This window comes from Eptatretus burgeri, chromosome 9 (assembly GCF_056783735.1).
Source record: "Eptatretus burgeri isolate ZD-2024b chromosome 9, Ebu_testis_v1, whole genome shotgun sequence".
NCBI classification, from domain to species: domain Eukaryota; kingdom Metazoa; phylum Chordata; class Myxini; order Myxiniformes; family Myxinidae; genus Eptatretus; species Eptatretus burgeri.
In genome coordinates, this window is record NC_140969.1 from 64,003,022 (window position 1) to 64,028,284 (window position 25,263).

The 25,263-nt window shown below is 44.8% G+C and overlaps 1 protein-coding gene across 1 annotated transcript in view; it reads right to left on the reverse strand.

Annotated features, from left to right (window-relative positions):
* LOC147020217 (mitochondrial 10-formyltetrahydrofolate dehydrogenase-like) overlaps positions 1-25,263 on the reverse strand; it is a 271,323-nt gene that overhangs the window by 114,860 nt on the left and 131,200 nt on the right. Inside the window, exons 9-11 of the mRNA XM_085893782.1 lie at positions 11,370-11,461; positions 11,050-11,197; positions 10,753-10,872 (exon numbers count right to left, since the gene is read on the reverse strand). Coding sequence (XP_085749908.1) covers positions 10,753-10,872; positions 11,050-11,197; positions 11,370-11,461 — 360 coding nt within the window. The remainder of the gene's footprint in view (positions 1-10,752; positions 10,873-11,049; positions 11,198-11,369; positions 11,462-25,263) is intronic.

The following is a 25,263-nucleotide window of genomic DNA, read 5'->3' on the forward strand; positions in this document are numbered from 1 at the left end:
ATGAAAATTTTTCAATTCTGCCAAGTTTGATGGGGATCATCGATGGACTGCATCTTCAAGTCTCGACATAAATGTTCAGTTGGGTTCAAGTCAGGACTTTGACTGGGCCACTCAAGAACATCTATTACTTGCAAAATCGAAGATTTTTCAAGTACAGCCGGTCCCCGACTTACGATGGGTCGACTTACGATTTTTCGACTTTATGATGGTGCGAAAGCGATACGCATTCAGTAGAAACCGTACTTATAATTTTGATCTTTTCCCGGGCTAGCGACATGCGGTACGAGACTCTCTCGCGATGCTGGGAAGCGGCAGTGAGCCACAGCTCCCAGTCAGCCACGCGATCACGAGGGTAAACAACCGATACTCTACACCAGGGGTCGGGAACGTGTGGCTCGCGAGCAGGTGTGGCTCTTTTGATGATTGCATCTGGCTCGCAGATAAAATTGGAGTTTGAAACTTTGAAAGCCCAATATTTCTCGCGGAAGCTTTACCTATAGTTTGAATGGTGTCGTGCTTCATTCACGTGCAGGGCTGAACTTGCCAGAAGGAGAGAAGAAAAAACGCCTCCGAATTGGCTGAAGCGGTTTTTGTTTCGTCCAGTCATGCGGCCGAGGTGACTCGTGATTTCGGTTCCTCCGATGACGTGCCGCCGCCGACACGCGTAGCGGAATTCATCTCGACCAATCACGCGCCACCGCTGAGGTGACAGCATCCCAGAGTCGGCCGGCCGCGCTGCACCTCTCGAGTATATAAGCCCGTGCACAGGCCAGCCAGACTCACTATTTGCCAAGCCTCAGTTGGGTCAACATCTCCCTCTCTCTCTCACTTGCTTAAAGCTAACCCTTCGATGAAGAAGATGGCGAAAAGAAAAAAAGATGAGGAGTATCGTACATTTCAGGACGAATGGGCTGAAGAATTCGCCTTTGTGGAGAGAGCAGGTTCTGTGGTGTGTCTAATTTGCAATGACAAAATTGCATCGATGAAACGGTCGAATATAAAGCGGCACTTCCACACACGCCATGCTACCTTTGCATCAAAATACCCTGCGGGAGACGGCAGAAAGAAAGCGTGCCAAGAGCTACTGAGCAGGGTGCAAGCCAGCCAGCAGCAACTCCGCGTATGGACCCGGCAAGGTGACTATAATTCCGCTCGCTTTGCTGGATCTTTAGCAATAGTGAGGAACGGAAAACCATTCACAGATGGCGAGGATGCTAAAACGTTCATGCTGGATGTTGCCAATGAACTTTTTGATGATCTTCCGAACAAAGACAAGATAATCAAACGGATACAAGACATGCCTCTATCGGCAAGAACTGTTCATGATCGTACCATCATGATGGCAAACCAAGTGGAGGAAACGCAAGTGAAGGACATAAATACAGCGCCGTTCTTTTCCCTGGCTTTGGATGAGCAACAGACATAAGCAATTTGTCGCAGTTCAGTGTGATTGCAAGATATGCTGCTGGTGATACACTGCGCGAAGAAAGTCTTGCTGTTCTGCCAATAAAAGGGTCCACAAGAGGTGAGTATTTATTCAAGTCTTTCATGGAGTTCGCTCAAGAAAAAAAATCTACCTCTGGATAAACTTATCTCAGTGTGTACTGATGGTGCTCCGTGTATGGTGGGGAAAAACAAAGGATTTGTGGCGCTTCTCCGTGAACATGAAAATAGACCCATCCTAAGTTTCCATTCCATTCTACACCAGGAGGCACTTTGTGCTCAGATGTGTGATGGGCAGCTTGGCGAAGTGATGTCGCTGGTCATTCGTGTGATCAACTTTATTGTTGCCCGAGCCTTAAATGGTCGCCAGTTGATAACACTGCTGGATGAAGTTGGAAATAACTATCACGGTCTGCTTTTGCACAGCAATGTGCGTTGGTTGTCAAGAGGGAAGGTGCTTAGCCGTTTTGCGGCTTGCCTGAACGAAATCCGGACTTTCCTTGAAATGAAAGGGATTGAGCATCCTGAGCTAGCCAAACTGAGTGGCTCCTCAAGTTTTACTATCTCGTGGATATGACTGAACATCTGAACCAGCTCAACGTGAAAATGCAAGGCATTGGAAATACAGTGTTATCGCTTCAACAAGCCGTGTTTGTTTTTGAAAACAAGCTGGAGCTCTTTATCATGGATCTTGAAACAGGTCGTTTACTACATTTTGAAAAACTGAGACAATTTAAAGATGCATGCACAGCAAGTGAGCCCACTCAAAACTTTGATCTCCACCAGTTAGCTAGCTTCACATCCAGTCTCCTCCAGTCATTCAAAGCACGCTTTGGAGAATTTCGTGAGCACACTCATCTTTTTAAGTTCATCACCCATCCAAACGAGTGTTCACTGAACACAGCCGACCTGAGTTACATTTCTGGTGTCTCCGTCAGAGATTTTGAAGCAGAAGTGGCTGACCTGAAGGCCTCAGACATGTGGGTGAATAAGTTCAAGTCACTGAATGAAGATTTGGAAAGAATCGCACGACAGAAAGCGGAGTTGGCGAGCAAGCGCATGTGGACAGAAATGAAAAAACTTCAACCCGAAGACCAGCTGATTATCAAAACTTGGAACGCGCTTCCTGTCACATACCACACACTGCAGCGTGTGAGTATTGCTGTATTGACCTTGTTTGGATCTACGTATGCATGTGAGCAGTCATTCTCGCATCTTAAAAACATCAAGTCCAACCTACTATTACGTCTAACGGATGAAAGCCTCAACGCTAGCATGAAGCTCAACCTCACCAAGTACCAACCAGACTACAAAGCCATCAGCAAATCCATGCAGCACCAGAAGTCCCATTAATGGTGAGTATTATAACAACATTATTTAAAATAATAAATTCAGAGGCTTATTATACTCACATTTAGTTGAATTCAGTCTTAAAATATATTATATGGCTCTCACTGAAATAGATTTCCAAATATTTTGCTGTCATGGCTCTCTGAGTCAAAAAGGTTCCCGACCCCTGCTCTACACTCTACAGTGTACAGTACAGTGTACTGTGTAAGGTTGTGTATTCGCCGCCGAACACAACCGCACTCATTCAACCAATGGATCAAGGCGCAATTGCTGCGTTCAAAGCATACCAATTACGCCAAACATTTGCGCAGGCTATTGAAGCGACTGAATCTGACTGAATCTTCAAAAGTTTTGGAAAGGTTTTAACATTTTGGCGGAGGTGTCACGAGCCGTGCCGAAGCGTGAGCGGTCGACGATGTCACGGGCCGTGCCGAAGCGTGAGCGGTCGACGATGTCACGGGCCGTGCCGAAGCGTGAGCGGTCGACGATGTCACGGGCCGTGCCGAAGCGTGAGCGGTCGACGATGTCACAGGCCGTGCCGAAGCGTGAGCAGTCGACGATGTCACGGGCTGTGCCGAAGTATGAGCGGTCGATGATGTTACGGACCATGCCGAAGCGTGAACGGTCGATGATGTCAATGTTGTGATTTCGACTTACAATATTTTCAAGTTACGATGGGTTTATCGGGACGTATCCCCATCGTAAGTCGGGGGCCGGCTGTATATTGGTCAGTCGATTTTGTTAATCTATCTGTCTGTCAATCCCTACAGGTCACAATTTTAAACCGATCTTCACGAAACTTCACTACATGGTAGAGTTTGGCATAAGGAAGAAGCCTATTGTTTTTGGGGTCAAAAAGTCAACAACTTATGTGGGATTTCTAAAATCCTAAAATTTTATCCGATTGCCTTGAAATTTGAAGAGGATTTTTATTTCAGGTCACTGAATTCAACCACCAAATACTTTTGAGGTCCACATAGGCCAAAGGGTCAACATCGGCCGGATTTCTAAAAATGTCAATTTTCATCAGATTGACTTGAAAGTTGAAGAGGAGTTGCATATTTGGTCATTGAATTCAACTACCAATTATTTTTGAGGTCAAATTTGTTTAATGGATTTTGCAAGTATCGTGGTCTGCATGTTTTCTTGTTTTATTATTATTATTATTATTATTATTATTATTATTATTATTATTCAGCCACTCCAGTGTGGCTTTGGCTTTATGCTTCGGATCATTGTTTTGCTGAAATGTACATCTCCTACCCAGTTTCAGATTCATGGCTGACTCAGCAGATTTGAATCAAGGATTGTCCAACATTTTGCACCATCCCTTGTCCCTTCTATCCTGACATGCTGATATTCTATCCTTCTATCCAGACCCTGCTGATAAAAAACAGCCCCATAACACGATGCTGCCACCACCATGATTGACAGTCAAGCATGGTGTTGACCCAGTGATGTGCAATGTTAGGCTTGTACCAGACATAACGCTTTGAATTGAGCCCAAAAAGTTCAATTTTTATCTTGTCCGACCACAAAAGTTTTCTCCACTTGACTGCAATCTAATTAAGATGCTTTTTCACAAGCTCCATACAAGCTTTTGGATGTGTATTTTTAATTAATGGCTTCTTTTTGCCAGCTGTCCATAGCGGCCACCTTTGTGAAGGCAACGGGATTTTGTTAATTAATGAACACTGACCCTCATAATCGGACAAAGAGTCATGCAAATCTTTCAAAGTCATTGTTGGATTTAGAGTAACATCCTGAACCAGTTTCCTGCTTGCCTGGTTGCTGAGTTTGGATGAGCGACCTGATCTGGGTGGAGTCGGGGTAGTATGATACATCTCACACTTATTTACCTTCGCCACCGAAGGTGAAGGAGGTTCTGTTTTCACCCTTATCTGTCTGCCTGTTTGTAAATGCCCTGTCACACCTTGACGATAGCCAGCGTATACCGATGTATGAAAAATTTGCCTAAAGCGCTGGCACACGTCGAATATGTTATGGGTAAGTTTTGTATACGTTAAGAGCACGCTGAAGCATGCTGGCATACGTCGTAGTACGCTAAGCTCGTCGACAAATTTTAAGCATGCTCAAAATTTTCCGATGTGCTCGGCATATGACTCACACGTTCCGCATACCCTGGCCATAAGTTGTAGGCACATTATGCGATCGTTGACACACGTCGACACACGTTACTTGTAAGTTACTTATAAGTCGAAACACGTCGATGTAATGTTTAGCGTACCCGAAACTTATTTCTAACCTATGAGTAACGTGCTTTGAACCTATGTGCAACTTATCTCCAACGCATATTGACATATGTAGACGTATTTGACGTCTTCCGGACGACCACAGAACTTACTGAACGTGTTTCTAACTTACAGCTACCGTATAATGGCGTATTGGCAGCGTTTAGGGGAATTGGTATATAAAAATGGGCTTTAGGATGAACCCGTCAGTGTTCCAGACTCCATGGTTTGTTTTTTTGTTTGTTTTTTTCATCGGCATGACTGTGATGTTAACACTTCAACTTCTAGTGCGGTTATGATTTCAATCGTTGAGCGGCAGCCTATTAATAGGCTATGCCACGTGATCGTCGGCGATACGCTGCCGCGCTATGCATAAATTAGACTATCGTTGGGCATAGGTTGTGAACGCCGACAACACGCTAAGCATTCGTTGGTATAAGTTATCTATAAAGTTATCGAAACGTTCTGTGTACGTTACTAATACGTTATGCATACGTCCAACTCGTTATGAATATGCCCAAAACTGAGAAAAACATCAATAGTTCAGCGTACGCCAGCATTTTACATAGATTTTGATACCTTGCCATACACTGGCTAAAACGTCAAGGTGTGACAGGGCCTTTACTTGTAAAATCTAAGATTTTTCAAGTATATTGGTTAGTGGATTTTGTTGGGTAGTCAATCTCGTTGACCCTTATTATCAGTATTTCCGTCGATATGTTCGTCTGTATGTTGGCTGCTCTAAGAGCACCCTTATTCTGGACATTTCCATCTGTCTGTCTGTCCGCAAAACTTTAGTCAAGCCTAGGGGCTAAACCACTCAACCGATTCCAATGAAATTTGGTAGGTAGGACCAATATTTCTGGGAATCGTGTGCTTTCGAATATGGGACCCCGGGCCCTAGCAACGGCATAGCGACGGCCCTTTAAAGTGGTCAAAAAATAGAAAAAAATAAAAATATATATCGAAAAATCAAAGCTTAGAGTTCTGTGTGAAATCTATCTTATACTAGCTCCCTTCATGCCAATTTGCAGCCCAACAAAAATATTTGTAGGAGGAGATAGGTTTTGGGCGAGTACATGTCGAACATTTCAGAAACGGTTAATTGCGAATATCTCGAAGAGAAAGAGTCTGGTTTTGATGAAACTTGGGTGAAATGTGTACAATGTGGCTCGCATGTACACAAAAATGAATGGTTGCTATGCACACCTCCGTTGCTTAGCAACAGCTAAAATACTTTATTGTACATCGTACACTTATTGTGGACTGTGTACAAAAAATCAATACCTCCGAAACTGGACCTCCGAGGGACCTGTTTTTTTTGTGCCCAAGGAGAATGTCTTACAGCATCATATAAAAAAGTAAAATCTTCAGCGAACAGATAAATGGAATTACCAGGGCTGCCATTTGTTAGAGTCTCTTTGGAAACATGCCTGAAATTTCACAAGGCGGGTTTCTGGGCGCAAACTAAGATGGCTGTGATAATCATATTTATTGTGCTAAATTGATTGATTGCATGTACATGAATATCGGCTAGTCGCGTCGGCCAGCTTTCCATCTAGAGCGAGCAGCCATGTCGCCTACCGGCTTGTCTGTTGGGTAGTCGATCCAGTCGAACAAAAAAATTTGAAATTTGTTCTACCCTTATTATCAGTTTTTCTGTCGGTATGTTTGTCTGTCTGTCTGTTCGGTCCAGTGCTCCGTTAATACAATGGCGATTTCTATGAAACTTGGTGGGTAGGTTCATACAATGACCTAGTTGTGTGAAAATGAGAACCGTTGCTATGGACACCACCGTTGCCCAGCAACGGGACTTTGAGATTTTTGAAAAATCATTTTAAAAAATTATTTTTTCGAAAATCAAAAATCAGCCACGCGCGACTGTGGGCAGTACATTCAGCAATATTGTCAAAATCTTCCAGCCGAATCCTATGAAAACTGTCGGAGAAGATAGACTTTGAATGAACCCTGGTCGAAAACAATAAAAAACGAAGTTCGTTATATCTCAGAGACTATGAGTCAGATATACATGAAACTGGTATGGTAGGTTCATGGTATGTCCTAGTTATGTGTGAGAAAGAACCGTTGCTATGGATGCTTTTGTTGGCTCGTAACGGCTGAAAAACGACTAAATTCGACTTGATCGACTACCCATGTCCGCCTACCAGCTTGTCTGTATGTATGTCTGTTCGGTCTAGTGCTCTGTTAATACAATGGCGATTTCGATGAAACTTGGTTGGTAGGTTCATACCATGACCTAGTTGTGTGCAAATGAGAACCGTTGCTATGGACCCATCTGTTGCCTAGCAACAGACCTTTGAAATTTTGAAAAAAAATCAAAAAAAATTCCCAAAATCAGAAATCGGGCCACGAGCAACTGTGGGCAGTACATTCAGCCAAATTGTCAAAAATGTCCAGCCGGATCCTATGAAAACTGTCGGAGAAGATAGACTTTGAATGAACCCTGGTCGAAAACAATAAAAACACAAAGTTCGTTATATCTCAGAGACTATGATACAGATATACATGAAACTGGTATGGTAGGTTCATGGTATGTCCTAGTTATGTGTGAGAAAGAACCGTTACTATGGACGCTTTTGTTGGCTAGTAACGGCTGAAAAACGACTAAATTCGACTTGATCGACTACCCATGTCCGCCTACCGGCTTGTTATCCTGTCTGTCTGTTTGTCTGGCTGTGTTTATCACCTACAGGTCACAATTCCAAACCGATCTTCACGAAACCACCAAGTTGTAGAGGTAGTCTCAACTGAGAAGCCCATTGATTTTGAGGTCAAAGGTCATCTTGACGTCAAATTTCTAAAATCATAATTTTTCATCTGATTGACTTGAAATTTGAACAAGATTTGCATATTGCATCACTGAATTGGGAAAATGTCATCTATTTGAGGTCAAAAGGTCAAAGGTAATATCAATGTAAAACTTCTAAAATCATCAATTTTATCTGAAAAATTGTCAATGTACATCCTATAAACTTGAAAGTTGAACAGGATTTGCATATCCCATCACTGAATTGAGAAAGCAGCTATTTTAAGGTCACAATTTCAAAGGTCAAACTTCTAAAATCATCAATTTCAATCTCAAACATAATCAATAATCATCCAATTGACCTGAGCTTTGATTAAGATTGTCAATTTTAATCTTAATGAAATGGACAATTTGATGCATCTAGGGCAACCTTTGGAGAGGGAAATGAATTTTGCAAGCATCGTACACTGCACAACATCTTTTTTCTTGTTACTTGCAAAATCAAAGATTTTTCAAGTATATTGGTCAGTCGATTTTATTATTCTGTCCGTTTGTCAATCACCAACAGATCGCAATTTAAAAACGATCTTAATAACACTTCACCAAGTTGTAGAGGTTGTCTAAACTGAGAAGCAGATTGATTTTGAGGTCAAAGGTCATCTTGAAGTCAAATTTCTAAAATTGTCATTTTTCATCCGATTGACTTCAAATTTGAAGAGGATTTCCATATTGTGTTACTGAATTGGGAAAGCAACTATTTTTGAGGTTAAAAGGTCAAAGGTCAGCTCAAGGTCAAACTTCTAAAATCATCAAATTTCATCTGAAAAAATTCTTCAATTTTCATCTAATTAACCTGAAAATTAAGCAGCAATTGCACAGTGCATTACTGAATTTGGAAACCAACTATTTTTAAGGTTAAAAGGGCAAAGATCAACTCAACGTCAAACTTCTAAAATCATCAATTTCAATCTGAAAAATAATCAATTTTCATCCAATTCACCTGAGCTTTGATTAAATTGTCAATTTTAATCTTAATGAAATGGACAATTTGATCTTTGGAGAGGGGTGGATTTTGCAATTATTATTCTCTACACGATGTCTTTCTCTTGTTTATTTGTTTGTTTGTCTCCTTTGTGTGCAGGATATCTCAAAAAGTTGTAGACGATCTGGATGAAATTTGGTGGGAAGGTTGGGTGTGTGACAAGGATGAACGAATTAGATTTTGGTTAAGATCTGGATCCAGATTCGACTACTCAAATTATTTAAAGTGATTCTTCACCATTGAGAGATAGGGCCAAAAATGATATGGAGCATGATATCTCAAAAAGTTGTGGACGGATTTGGACGAAACATGGTGGACATGATGGGTGTATGACAATGAAGAATTAATTAAGTGATTCTTCACCATTGAGAGATAGGTCCAAAAACGATCTGTAGCATATTTCAAAAATGTACTGGGCCCGATATGTTCTCATGGATCAGGCATTACGTGGCAGAGGTATACACTCTACTGAGTGCCCTTCTCATTAATAATGCGTTTCACCTTACTCAAAAGGGAAAATCATCCTTTTGAGTAAAGGGATAAAACCATCCCTGGGAATATTACGAAAAACAAACTATGTGTGCCTCAATAGAGCTGTGTTTGAAAAAAGGAACTTCATAGAAATCTTTAAAAAAAACCATCCCTGGAAATATAACGACAAACGAACTATGTGTGCGTCAATACAGCTTTTCACACTGCATATGAAAACCTGTGCATGCAGACAAAGCTCAACATTCGCTTTTGAAATGACGGTTGATGCCAAATTTTGGAATAAGTGAGTCATTGCTTTGGCTTTGAGTGAAACCAAGAGTGCAACACAATTAACCATTTTAAAGTCCATTTAATAATTGAAATTGATAGATTAACTTAAACTTTTCCTGTCACTGGGGGTGGGGACTTTTGCTTGTGACATATGACGCGTACTTTGTGTGAAGTTGTTTTAAATCAACAGCCTGAAAAAAACATTTAAAGCCTTGTAACATCTTATATATTATTTCCGAGTTTGTGGTTTCGTGTCGCGCTATCTTCGACTTTGTTCTGCGCTCGAGTAACGTGATATTCGGCTTACATCATCTCAAAGACCATATGAGGTGCATGGTACAAAAAAGTAAATAAAATGGTTCTGAAACAGTGAAATCGTATTCCACTTACTGCTTTAAAGTAAAATTACTACTGATACTCTGTATCAGTTCCTTTCTCAAACACACCCACCCCAACATGTCGCGCAGAGCACGGGTTATGCTAGTTTATTTATCAATTTATTCAGTGAGTTAATTGACATAATATTGTTATTGCTTCTACAAACTACTTTTTGCAAGTACAAAATGTTTTGCTTTCTCTAAGACTACTGTGTACACCAATACAGGTTTCATGGTTCACTGGGTATGTGGTTTGACACAGTGAAAACACTCAAATCAACTGTCTTTTTCATAAGCTCCTATTTTGGGGGTCTCTTGCCCTTGGGACTGTCTTCCCATGTCATCTCAAACTCTTCTTTAGAGGATTACAAGTATGCTGCCCACCACTACTCCAGGGTCTCTCCTATCTCCACTACTGAGTACTACACCCTATGTTCCCACACTTCTCCCACAATTCCTCCCCTTGTACTGTGGTGCGTCCGTTTGTGGTCATTCCACCATTTTCCCTTGCCCCATTTTGTCTGTTCATCCATTGTCACCTGTTGTTATGCTCTTCCATGAGTCTTGATACTTGTATGTTAATCGTCATTCACCAACTAAAGGATGAAAGGATGAAGGAGGCTGTGCAGAGTAAAATTCCATTTCCACAACAGCAGTGAAGAGGAGGAGGAGGAGGAGGAGGAGGAGGAGGAGGAGGAGAAGGAGAAGGAGAAGGAGAAGGAGAAGGAGAAGGAGAAGAAAACATTGAGGTGTACTTACAGAGCCATCAGTGGGGTTCACCGTCTCATAAGTCTTGCCATCCACTGCATCGACAAACTTCCCATTGATGAAGCACTGGTGTGGAACCCTTATTGTCATGTTGTTCACTTCCTTGCTGACCTAAAACATTTCACAGTGTCATTACAGTATCCCACCCCCCATCCCAAAGGTGATAACAAAATTGAGTTAATTTACAAAATCAATCATGAAATCGTCCCAAATCTTTTTCTAAAATTTTAGTAAGCACAAGTATATGAAAAAAATAATCTGCAGTAGAAATGGATGAGAGGTCCTCACGTAATCAACTTCCAGGTCTTCCTCATCGTCCTCTCCTCGTTGGCGGCGTATAATTGTCTGAACAAACTCCTGGAATGTGGTGGCCATGTACACATCCTCATTCTGTAGCCGCACCTCACGGACATGTTGCTTCACCTCCTCGATTAACCTGCATTTGCAAAAGCCAATCAGCATGGTATATTCATTTAAATAATATGCCTGATATCTTTGGTGTAGTATAAATATATACATTGTACTCTTAATCCACTTTGACATTTGTTTGTTCAGATTTATCTGTGTGATGTCAAACTATCAACATAAACACAACAAAAGTCATTCACCTCACAACATCCATTGAAGCAGCTCCACATTTGAAGAAGTCGGTGGTGTCTTCTATAACGGAGACATTGGACAGAATCCCTTTCCAAATGACCTGCAATAAATGCACAAAACAAAGCATAACATTTACCACACACAGAAGTGAATACAGCAACATATTGTCTTTACAACTCAAATTGAAGCACTTTCATTCAAAAGATCTCAAAGTGTCACCTGGTTTTCATTCGTATCTGAATATTCACTGAATAATGGTGTAACCAAATAGTATTTACTAATACCACTGCCTGAAATGCAATATCAGTTGTGGACTTGAAAACTTCTGGCCATGTAATTAGAGAGACAATATATTGGACTTTGAATGAACACACCATTACGACTTCTTTAACAGCCTCAATTATTCCTACCTTCTTGTAGGATTGGCCGGAGAAAGTTTGTGGCTCAATTAAACTGGAGATAGTTAGGGCAGGAATTTGTAATTTGCTGACTGTGTCAGGGTGCCAGTGATAACTCACCAACTCTTTGTGAAATAAACCGTGGGATCTTTACAACGTCCACCAACTAATGCTGGAAGGCAGGTTACCTGGATGAACATCCATCTGGGGAATAACCCACTTTGTGATGCAATATTCTATTTGCGAAGTACCAAACCAAGTTTATAGCTGGGTCAATAAAATAATCAAACACAAATAACAAACACTCATTTGTTCCTCTCTTTCCTTGCTTGTGGAACCAACTTCCACATTCTTTTCAATCTCTTTCTTCCCTCCAAGTCTTCAAGACAGCTGTTCATCATCATCTCAGATCATCCCCAATCCAAAACCATGATCTTTTCTCCACCGATAAACCACCACCCTGCACCCCACCCCTCCCAAAAATGTTGCTTCTGTAACCATCTTGTCCACCCTTTGCATTCTCCCCTACCCCTCATGTTTACCCACATACCTTTTTGTCCATCCTCATCTATTTTCTCCCTCAGCCCAATTGTTGGCATTTCCCCCTTCCATTTCTGCTGTTCTTTTTGTTATGTTGCATACTGATCCATTCTGTGTTCTAGTTATTCCACAAGCCTCAACTCCACGAGCCCAGAGACTTAGAGAAAAATGGAATGTGGAGGAAGATGAGGGCAAGGGTAGAGGTTGCTAGAGGAAAGGGGGTTCAGAGCATTCTGGGTGTCTCCAACATAGCGATGAGGAGTTTTCTGAGCTGTGAACAAAGTTATATCGTGCACCATTTTCAGGCGCAAGATGATACGAGGTCCCACAAGCAGGCATCTTCCTCTTTTTTCTCCTCAGGGGTGTCACCAAGGGTTGGGGGAATCCGAGTGGAGTCAGGGCTGCTCAGTCCAGTACTGACATGCCACGTCATCATCCTACTCCTCGCCATCCCCTGGTATGCTGGCGAAGCACTGACTGCCTCTGTGGCCTAGAGTCAGAGAGTGTCCCTCAGGAGCTTTTTGTCGAGTGAGCCTATAACCCCTGAACTTTTGCCACAATTACTGGGAGCCAGAGAGGATGGGAGTGGGAGAGAGAAGTGGAGTGAGGAAGAAAGCAAGATATGCCATTTTATCAGCCTCATCCCATCACGCATCATCCTGGCCTGGAACATCTGGTTCTGCTCCTTTACATCTCGTGGATCTTGGCAAAGAGAAGTGCGATGCAGCGCCTGGTGACTGCTCTCATGTTTGACTCCATCTCAATTGTGATGTATTTTATTTTCTCAATATATTCAGTTCTATTCCCCCACTTTTGATATTCAACTCCTTTAACTATGATTTTTTTAATTTTTATTTTGTGTGAATATATATTTTATATATGCAACCGGACCCCGACATTCGTGGTTCCAACATTCGCGGATTCCACGAATTCACGGTTGATAATTTGTGACATGCTCCCACATTTGTGTGAAATTGCTCCGCGTATTCGTGGTTTTCTTCTTTTTTCACGAACCGCAAGCAGAACACAGTTCCAAAACATATCGTCCACATACAAAGCAGCAGAATGTACGTATTCAAAAACATATCTTCCACGAGCCGCGAACATGACCTGCTTCCTGTACGTATATTGTACCTTCGTGGGATAAATATAGTTTTGCGGGATGTCTCACTAGTGTAACACGTCATTCCTCACGACGCCACCCCCCATGAGTTACTTACAGAATGAAAACACCAACAGCATCTATTGATGTATCCAGTAATTACCAGGTCACTATATACAGACATTACACAAGAGAAACATTAAGCGCATCTTAGTGTCAATCACCGTCTTGCTACAAACAGCACCATATGAGCTGTTACATTTTAAAAACTCAGCATAATGTGCCTGCCGATAGGATAGATGTCATGTCCTGTGAATTAAAGAATGGTACGGCATGGTGAAGGGACTTTAAAATGCAGTCTTCAATCAATTGGAAACGGAGCATGGTGTTGTCATTTATTTATTTGTAAGCATCTTTAATGAAACTGTAATTGTGCATTAGTGGTCGAAAACATTTTAAACTTTAAAAACTTTCCCCTTTTAACTAGGAACCGCCACGAATCGAAAATGTTACCCCCTATCTCCATTGTAACAATGACATAACACTCATGGCTCCTCGTCGATTTCCACAACATTTTCCTGCATTTTCGCGAGATTTTCCCTGACATTCGTGGATTTTGTGCGGGTCAGGAAACCCTGGAACCTATCTTCGCCCCCCCCCATTTCCCATTGAAACAATGCCCCCACATTCACAGTTTCAACATTCGCGGGGTTTCCCCAGAACGTACATGACTGGTCAAAAGTTTCAGAACACCCCCATTTTTCCAGGTTTGACTGAAATTTAAAGAGTTTAATATTTCAATGTACTCTGAAATGAAAGCATAGAACAAATAAACAATTGCAGACAAAAAAATATATCATGGAATAGTTTTGTTGAAAAAATTTACTCCAAATATTTCACTCATCAAAGTAGCCTCCTTTTGCAAATAAAACAGCCAAACATACTCGTGGCATTCTTTCCACAATGGAAATCAAATATGTTCGGAAAGTTCTTCCCAACATTGTTGCAGAAGTTCCCACAAATGTGTTGCACTTGTAGGTTGCTTTGCTTTGACCCTTCTGTCCAGTTCATCCCAAACCAGCTCGATGGGGTTTAAGTCTGGAGACTGTGCTGGCCATTCCATGACTTGAAGCCTACCATCTTGTTCTTTTCTTCTAAAGTAGTTCTGACATAGCCTGGAGGTACGTTTTGGGTCATTATCTTGCTGTAGGATGAACCCCTGACCAACTAGGCAGAGACCAGAGGGTATTCCATGGCTCTGCAAAATGCTGTGGTAGCCCTTTTGGTTCAGGGTGCCAGTCAATGACTCTGGATCCAGCAAAAGAGCCTCAGATCATCACGCTTGCTCATCCATGTTTGACAGTTGGTGTCACACAATGAGGAACCATCCTTTTGCCTACTCGAAGGCGTACAAAAACCCTGCATGATGAACTGAAGATTTCAAATTTTGATTCATCGGTCCATGTGGGCCATGGGCCAGATATGTTCCACGTGCACCCCCCCCCCACCCCACAACCCTTCGACCCCATATTTTTCTGAAGCCTTAGGGTCCCCTGAGCATGAATTTAACTGGTAACAGGGAATAAACTGGGACTCACTATCCATTTTCCAACCATATCTGACAGTACCCTAAAAATGTCAACTTTTCCTCAGTTTCACACTGAAAAAATCCCCTGACTGATAAGATCTCTTCAGTTGCCCAATAAGCATTAACATTAACAAATTATATATCAAATGAAAGATTATCACATGCAGATTTTCAAAATAGAGTCATCTGTCAAATTTAATAGCGTTATGTTTGTCCCAAGAAGTTATGAAGAGTAGTACCTCGCCTTTCCTTTTGACAACTCAGATTCAACTCAGATATCTGAAATAATAACGTATATTCATGCTCATTTTACCTGACACAAACAAATAAATATTTCTATGATATCACAAATTTTACTACCTTTCTATTGATACCAAAATTGTCCCACACCAACTAAAGATGTACCTGGTATTTTTTGCACGTACGGCCACGCACATACGGCCACGCACGTACGGGCGCCCACGTGCGGGCACGCGAGAGCAAAGGAACGGCCTTGTGTGGTTGTTGTTTCTGGCACGCGGTTTGAAAGTTATTTTTTTCCACGTACGGCCACGCACGTAGGTGCACGTACTAGTTTTAAACAATTGCATGTGTCCCTAACCCCCTTATTGTCTTTGTTCGGCTAACCTGTCCTGACTGTCTGTTCCCAATCCCTAAGATCCCTTTTGAGAGGATTAAGGAAGAGACAAGTGAATCTGCCTCGAGGCCCAATGCAGTCCCAGAATAGCTCCCACTGGTTTCAGAAATTTTCAAGGTGAGTCCAGCGGCCGACGAACAACGAAGGGATGGATGGTGCGAAGGGGTACACATTTCCTATCTATCCTAGCATTTATTAAACATTAATCTATCCCCGGGGCTTTTCAACACGCATGTCTCTTTAAACTATCGCTTCTAGCAACCACGATTCCCGTCGCCTGTGTTGGTGTTCGTTATTAATTTGGGCCTGGCCCAAAAATATTCTCCTGTGCTCTTGCACAATTTCGTGGCTAGGCAGCGTGGCTCCATTGGCAGGGATACCCATCTGCCGAACTTGAACTACGGCACCCCCGGGTCACTGAGGCTGTCTCTGAGCCTCCCTACTCCTTATGAACGTGGGGAATGCCCTTCCTGGCATCTTCCCCGTCAATGCCCGTGTGGCATTTTGGTGCTCTGGGTCCCTTTCCCATGGGTACCCGTGCCCATTACACTAACTCAGTCGCTTGGACCCATGTCCTACTCTGGCCAACTACTTCGGTGCCCGGGGTGCCCTCTACTCAGTACGCATATTTCACCAGCCACGCTCCCAGTTAAGTCAATCGTCTCCTGCACCCTACAAAATGTTTTGTGCTTTCGTTCAACACCAACAACCAAACGACATCCTTTTGGTTAATTTAGCTAACTCACTAACTAACATTACACTAACCCTGGGTTCCCTTGGATGCGATTCACTCCTCCCCTCAATCATTTGTTCGCACCATGCACTCCACATTCACTCCATTCACACTCGGGCCCACTGACCCACATTCACTCATCATGTTTCTTTCTTCTTTTTTATTTTCGTTTCACACCAACACTGACGCTATCGTAGCTGCATTCCCTAACTAATTTGTGCTACCCGTCATCCCTTACTCAAATGCACGTTCCATTTAATTATATCGCTAAGCTACGTCCTAAACTACACGTTCCATGTCTGTCCATGTCTCCAATCCATTCTAAATTCTAACCTAAATTTCCCTAACTCGTGTTACCAGGCCCCATGGAGGACTGCTCATGCCCCCACGAGGCCGGTCTATCTAACGCTAAACCCTTTCCTTAACTAATGCTCCTTTGCCCCCGTCGAAGATGTTCGCTACATCCTGGCCTGGCATCGTCTACTCGTGGCAAGGCTCGACGAGCCTTGCGTCTCCAGAGCGGCGTTTTATAGTCCATACGTCCCTTTCGTTTGGCCAATACATGAGGCCATAACGTCGCCCCGTTAATTGCATTACACGCTCGCTTTCGGGCCATCCACCACGTGAGCCACCGTGCGTTGCTCACCTGGCCTTCATGCAGCGAGATCCCTGTGGACGTCACTCGCACACGGCCCACTCCGCGAGGCCTGCCACGCAGACGGGCCCGGCCGTGTCATCCCCGAGACTCACTCCGCACGTCCTGCGAGCGCCTCTTGCAGCGCGCAGCACGTCTGGCACCGTACACGTGCTCATATGGGGACACATGCTTCCCAAATTCACTCCACATTTGCCTCCATTTTAGCCGACCGCGCTCTGGTCTTATACCAAGCGCCAAGCGTTTCAGCGCCGACTTCCCATCACGCAATCGCCCGCGCTTGGGCCGCTCGCAAAACATGGAACGGATCTTTCGCACGCAGCGTCCCGCGGAGCCGGCACGGTTTCCAAAATAACCCCGTCCGTGACACGACCCACGACTCCCGTCTGGGTGGGTCCGTGCCCCATTTTCTCACGTGCACTCACACATGCCATGTCATTTGCACTCCACTCACGCTCCGACACAACCACGCTGGTGGCTTGTGTTAGCCCACGATATCCCGGGGCTTCTATCCCCCCCCAAAGCTTGGCATGAGGCCAGGGGCCAGTGGGACTTACCTTGTACCACCCCCCCCCCCCCGCGACAATTTTTCACTGATACCACAGTGAAAATATACATAGATAAATATATATATAAATATATAAATATATATAAACATATATATATATATATATATATATATATATATCCCAAGTATCAGAAAAAAGATGTTCCCAGAAAAATAACTCATTTGCACTATGCTTTATTAAGCTGTTTCCATGGCAACCAATCAAAAATAGACGAATCTCACAAAGATCGGCAAAATGTCAATATCTCCGTCAAATATAAACATAAAATCACAAAATTGGTGTCAAATTAAAGCTTATACATTTATGTATTAAATATATATTTTGTTTATGCTAATTAGCTCATTTGCATATTAATTACATTTGACTTAGAGACAATAATTCCCACAAAAATGCAACAATTTCCATTTTCTTTCCTTGTAATTACCAAACGCGTCAGTTTTTTGTCAAAAAAAACATTACTTAAATGTTGCCAGATTCAAGCAAGGTTGGCAAAAAATATATCAAGATTTTTTTAATTTCTTTAAGTATGCTAATTAGCATAAAATACAAAGCACAATGAATCGTTCGAAAATCATGTGAAATCAGATTAATCAATATAATTAATTACCTGGGCTGATATAATACATAACTGTGACTCATCATGTCTGGTGGTGTTTTAGGGAAACATAACTATTTTCTGTTTGAGTAAAAGTAGTGGAAATAATTTTAAATGCATTGATATGCTAATTAGGATCCGCCATTAAGGAAATTCTCATTTTTGTAAATATCTCAACTTCTGGTCCATGGAAATTTGTAAATGAGTAATCTACACATATGTTTGGAAGGTCAAAGGATACAGTGAACATATTTCCTTTGTTGTGAGAGATGTAGAATAATGTTTGGCTTGCTTAATTACATGAAAAAATGGAAACAGCTTCATAAAGCATAGTGCAAATGAGTTATTTTTCTGGGAACATCTTTTTTCTGATACTTGGGATATATATGAACACTGTGGTATCAGTGAAAAATTGTCGCGGGGGGTGCAAGGTAGGTCCCACTTGTGGTGTAGTCTGCGGGCCTACGGGGAGGGGCATGATGATGATGCATGATGGGCGTGATGATGGGAGGAGTGGTCGTGGTGGTCATCGTATCTGCAGGGGATATAAGGTGTGCGCGCCGCCTGAGGCGTCGTAGGAATGCAGTAGTCGAACGCGGCTTGTGCGTGTGCATACGAATAAAGGAGAGCTGCCGGGCAGAGTACGCCCGCGCTCGCACTTGTACAACACAGCCCGGCTCGACTGTCCTCCTGCTCGTGTCTGCCTGCTAAGCATCTTCCATTTCAGTACATTACAGTTGGCGAACGAGGATCTTCGGATCGGCGTGTGCAGGGCGGCAAGTAACCCGGGCGGTTCCAAGCTACGGAGCCAAGGGTCTCACCAGCACGAGCATGGCAGAAGGTCGGGGCACGGCACACGGGCGTGTACCCGTGTTCGGGGGAGATGAGTTCGAGTTGTTTTCTGAACAGTTAGGTTGCTACTTTCGGGCGAATGATGTAGAGGATGAAGAGAAACGCAAGGTGATCTTGCTCGCCTCGCTATCAACGGAGCACTACCGCCTGCTGAGTGATTTGGTGGCTCCAAATAGACCCAGTGATGATGTGCTATCCTTTCAGGACATTGTGGCGAAAATGAAGACCCACTTGGCGCCAGAGAAGTCGTTACATCTCGCGCGGTTCCAGTTCGATCATCTCGCTAAGGGTGGCGAGGAGCGCGTTGCGGACTTCGTAGCACGAGTGAAGCATTCGGCTGTGCCGTGCAAATTCACGACAGAGGAGCGTCCGACACGGCTCAGAGATCGTTTTATTTCTGTACTGGTCTGCGAGACGCAAAGATGGTAGCAGCCATCCTGCGATTGACCGACATCACATTCGACTCGGCGGTCGCGACTGCTTCGTCTGTCGAGCAGACACTCACAGATGTCCGCGCCATTGCTGGCCAGGACGTAATGAGTAGCTCCAGCTGGGGCATGGCGGCTAATTCCGAGGTCCACGCGGTGACCGCACAAGTGCCGCGGGTCACGCAGCCCGGAGTCCGAGTGATGGCTCAAGTTCCGCAGGTCGCACGCGCGCCTGGCGGTGCGGGACGAGGGGCACCGCAGCACGGTCGCACCGGGAGCGAAGGGGCACCGCAACACGGTCGCACCGGGAGCGAAGGGGCACCGCAGCACGGTCGCACCTGGAGTGAAGGGGCTTTCCGCGGCTGCTGGGGGTGTGGGGGTCCGCACCTGCGACAAATGTGCCCGTATAAGAACACCGTGTGTTTGCATGGTCACAAGGTGGGACATTTGAAGCGTGTGTGTCGGATGGCGGGGGCCTCCGTTGGGGTCTTGGATGACGAGGTGCGGGAGGACCCCAGTGACCTGGAGATCGGCCTGCAACCAGGACATCTCCATGCCGGCGAGCCGGAGCGGGAGATGCAACCACGGTTGAGTCTGTTTTCCGTTGGTTCGGAGATGATGACGCCTTTCACGGTTGAGGTCGAAGTGAATGGCCAACTGACTGTGTTTTGCGTCGATACCGGGGCGGCAGTGTCGGTCATGGATGAGCGGGCGGCTCGTGGTCTTCGCGGTATTCGCCTGGTCAAGACGGCCTTGTCGTTATACACATACACCGGTGAGGCGATTGCACCGCTTGCGAGGGCCGACGTCTCAGTGCGCTACCGGGATCGACGCGCCCGGCTCTCGGTGTTCGTTGTACGAGGGGAGGGGCCCCCCCTTTTGGGTCGGGACTGGCTGGCGCACCTCGGACTGGATCTCCGGTTCGTACCTCCAGATGTGCCAGTGCTCTCTTCGAGGCCTTTGTCGAGTACCGAGGGCGAGGCTCTGGCGGCGGGGGCCGCGTCGATGCAGCGGGAGCGACCGTTCGTTGCTGCCGGCGGCAGTGATGTGCGGTTCGGGAGCGGCGAGGGCCGTATCAGCTCTCGCGATGAGTTCCCGCGCTTCGCTCGCGATGAGTTCCCGCACTTCGGCAGGGTTCGTGAGGCAATGCGCGTCGGTGTTGTTCAGGCAGCTTCGACAGGTGGCGGTGAGCCCGTGGCGTTAAAGGGAGTCGCGAGTCACAACATCGAGTCGACAGCCAAGAAACGGACTCGTGATGTGGGTTGTGGGTTGTTGTTCATGGCATATGTGTTTTTCCTTGCTCTAATGATGCAGTTTAACGTTGTTGGAATAAATGCCAGCAGTTCTCGTGTGAAAGTGGATTTGGCGAAGATCAGTCAATGGAGTTGGGATTATGATCAATGTGATGTGGGGGCGAATAAAGAAGGTTTATTGGCCTCCAGTTGCCCCAGGCCGCAGGTAGTTGCTTTGTCATGTGCTGGGGGTTTATCAAGAGGCCGCGCTGTACGGAAAAGTAAGTTTGCAATGCTTTGAGTGATGTTCGTAGTGATTTATAACGAGCCTATGATTGCAGTGTGGTTTAAATGGAGTTGCTCCCGTCTAGCTGCCGTGTGGGTCTCGAAGGTCGACTCGGAACCAAGACTGGTGCCCTGGTCGGCGTTACCCCCACCTCTGGTTGCGAGCGCAGCTCTCTGTGTTCGCTCAAGGCCGTTTGGACGGGCGTTGGCGTCTCAACTGATTGGGGTGCGTGGGTTGTTTTGGAGCATTAAATGCGTGCAGCCAGCGGCGCTGTTCAGCGCCCCCGGCCAAGGTCGATCAAGGCTGGCGCCACGGCTTCCAGACAGCAGGCTTCCGGCCTCGGAATGTTTATCTACGTCGGGTCTGCCTGGGGGGAGTGGGCCGGAGGCGTTTGATGGTGCCGGGGGAGGTTGGCTCGAAAGGTCGTCACGACCTCGGCGAGGGCCATGTCAGCATGGGCCGCCTGGGGGCGTTTTTGCTGCGTAGTGCTGCTGTGCTTCTCATTTGCTGCTTCATATCGGTAACGCGGTCAGAGTTTAGTGGATGCTTTGTGCACCTCCGTCTTTGGAACCTGGCCTTTGCTGCTCCACTCGCTCGCATCGACACATTGTATGATGTGGTGTGCTGTTATACTTCGCTGTTGTCATTTTTGATGCCTTGTTTATGTCGAGGTTTATGTTTATGCTTATGATGCTGGTGATCATTTAATAATCATACTTTTAGGAGGGAGGAGTGTGGTGTAGTCTGCGGGCCTACGGGGAGGGGCATGATGATGATGCATGATGGGCGTGATGATGGGAGGAGTGGTCGTGGTGGTCATCGTATCTGCAGGGGATATAAGGTGTGCGCGCCACCTGAGGCGTCGTAGGAATGCAGTAGTCGAACGCGGCTTGTGCGTGTGCATACGAATAAAGGAGAGCTGCCGGGCAGAGTACGCCCGCGCTCGCACTTGTACAACACAGCCCGGCTCGACTGTCCTCCCGCTCGTGTCTGCCTGCTAAGCATCTTCCATTTCAGTACATTACACCACTGGCCCCCGGCCTATTAGCTCTTTCGCACCATGCAACCGCTCGACCTCGTACGGCCTTACCGGACTCACCTCGTCACGGTCTGCCTCGAGGGAGCATACAGTCTCCCCTTGTTCCTGCGGGAAGTTAATCTAACCCTCGCACTGGGTCTCAAAACATTCCACATGCTCAACCCCAATCTCCCTTACCATTTATATTTGTGTCTGCTCCTCTTTTATTCTGTGCAATTCCTTCACCTCTTTTAATTCCTGCGTCTCTTTTATGATACCCAATTCCTGGCTCTTTGTCTTTACCTTTCCGAGTTGACAGGTTTCACTAATGACGATGGTGGTTTTACTCGCCACCTCGACCTTGCACGTCATCATCGCGGTCCGAACAACCTCCACACTGACTCCCCCTCGACTTGGTCATTTCTCTACGAACAGTCGTGATCCCATGAGTAAAACTCCGGACCACGTTTTTCATTTCGCCCTTCAGCTCTGCCAGCCCCGCCTTCATTTCCTCCTGACCCGCCTTCAGTGTTTGCATATTCCAATCCATGCATTTTCCATGTTTTGCAGATTCACATTTATTTGTGTTGATAAGTTTATTCCCATGTTTTGTATTTCCCCCTTCATTGCTTGCATATCACTCCTCTGTGCTTGCGTAGTCCCATCCATTTGGTTTTGTAAATTTTGCGTATTCCCATCCATTCGGTTTTGTAAGTCCCACTTCAGTGCTTGCATATCCCCCTTCATTTGTGTCAGTATCTCCACCAACTGGTTCATGTCAAATGGCTTTGGCGAAACCGATCCGCTACGATCGGGTGTGGATCTGATCGGGATTGCTCGGTCCTCCGTGGGAGAAATTTGATGCAGGGGGTGCCCAAGCATTGTCGTTGTCGCAGTTGCCCTCAATGTTACCTCTGGGTATGGCTGCAGGGAATGATCTCCCTGAAAGGTGTTGTCCTGAGCCACGGATTCCTCCAACATTATTTCAGAACCCACCTGAACCAGCTCGTCTTGGTTCACCATGGTCCGCACCGAGAATTAAATAAAATTTGGATCTTGCTCTTAATTTTGGAGGGAAAGGGGGGGGGGGTTGCGAAGCACACCCGTGGTCCGAATCCCGTAAATTTCTCTATGGGGGTCCATATCCTACACTCCTGACACCAAACTGTTGCAGGCCGGGGGTCTGGCGGAGAACGACCACTAGGTGGGGGAAACTAAGTCGATTCCCACCGGACTCCCTGAATTGTAGGCCGTCGCTCACGGATAATTCCGTGATGTGGTGGGTCGCTTAACCGACCGTGGACGCCAATACCTCAACCGCGTAGCGTAGGGTCCTCCTGTCTAGAAACAACTTACCTAATTAACTACACGGTTTTGACTACTGGGGAACCACGCCCTCGGTACGCCTTGCCCGAACCGGATCACCCTATCAACTACCGACTACCTTTCAGGATCGGATGCAGTCGAGCAGCACTGCCCAGGACATACCGGCTGGAAGGAACGGATTATCGGGAATAAAGACCCGGCTAAACTCAGATCCGAACCATGTTGGACCAATGGAGGAAAAGACAAAGACGAGCTCGAAACATTTCTACATTTATTTATTTACAATAAAGAGAGGAAAAGCATGTGGCACAGGAAAAAAGGTTTATTGGGTGTGTTACGCAGGGGAAGATGAGAGAGGTGTGGGGGGCAATTTTACAAGCAACTTATAAAAGCAGACAGTTCAGACTTAACGCAAGAATAATAAAAGCAATAATTACAACAATGAAGATCTTATACAGGCTTATCGAACGGACAGGCACCAACACACTCAGACACACACGCGGACAAAATAAACCCAAAGAAAAGAAAAGGGACCTTTCGCAGCCAGGAAGGGAGGGAGTTGAGGTCACAGTTTTTGGTACCTGAGCGTTTCGAGCTAAGGCATGCTCCGTGGTGCGGCACCCGACAAAAGCTGTGCAGTTCGGTCTACAGCTGCACGTGTGGTAATCGTGTCTGGCGGAGTCCAAGAGGTGAGAGATGAGCAGTAGGCAGGACCAGATTAGAGGCTTGGTCGAGGTCCTTCGCATCCACCAACTCAGACTTCTCCCTTTCAAAAACCAACCAAGACATTTCAAATCCAATGACAACCTTCCTTCGCATCAAACTCTACTCTGAGAATTGTCCTGTACTTTATAGATCACGGAGTTCGGGGTGGAGCCATGGCGAAGCCGACGTCATTGTCCGTCCCGATTGGACCGGGCCTTCATGTGGTCCGCCTATTTAGGTGGGGTTTCGGTCAGACACTGGTAAGGACCGCTCACACCGCCGTGTCTGGGTTTGGGAAGGTGAATGGTGGTGCAGCTACTATAACGAACCTCGGGATTCTGCCTCAGAAAACGAGTCTCTGTAGACAGCGGGTAGACGGTGGAAGCACTTGTCCAGCCCAAAGTGCCCGTCTGGATTTGGGCTCAGGAGACGAGACGAGGGAAGCAAGCGAGATGAAGGCACCCTGGATCAAATAAAAGGGAAAATAAAATAAAAGGGGAAAAATGATTTATTAATCCGAGCTATAGCCCATCGCAACACACTCCCTCATCTTCCCACAAGACAAAAGGAAGGGACCTAACTACACGTATATTAATGAAATAACTAATTCGGGACAACTGTATGTTGTATGCACATGGTTTCCAGATCCGCAACAATATATATACATACATATATACATATATATATACATATATATATATATATATATACATAAATATATATACATATATATATACATATATATATATATATACATATATATATATATATATATATATATATATACATATACATATATATATACATATACATATATATATATATACATATACATATATATATATATATATATACATATATACATATATATATACATATATATATATATATATACATATACATATATATATACATAAATATATACATATATATATATATATATATATATATATATATATATATATATATACATATATATTGTTGTGGTTGACCAAATTCGCAAACCACCATTCAGGTCCCTTAGGTGAGATATCTCGGTAAGTATATGTGTAGTTAGGCCCAAACCCGTTGTCTAGAGGGAATAAATGTCATTCAAGAGGGCTGTGACTCTTCAGGATAGCCGTTTTTCTTTTACTATCTTAATTTTGGACCAACCGCCATTATTACCACCACCAACCACGTCTCAACAGCCATCACAACAACAACCACCAACCACAACTCCGCTTCACCACAACCGC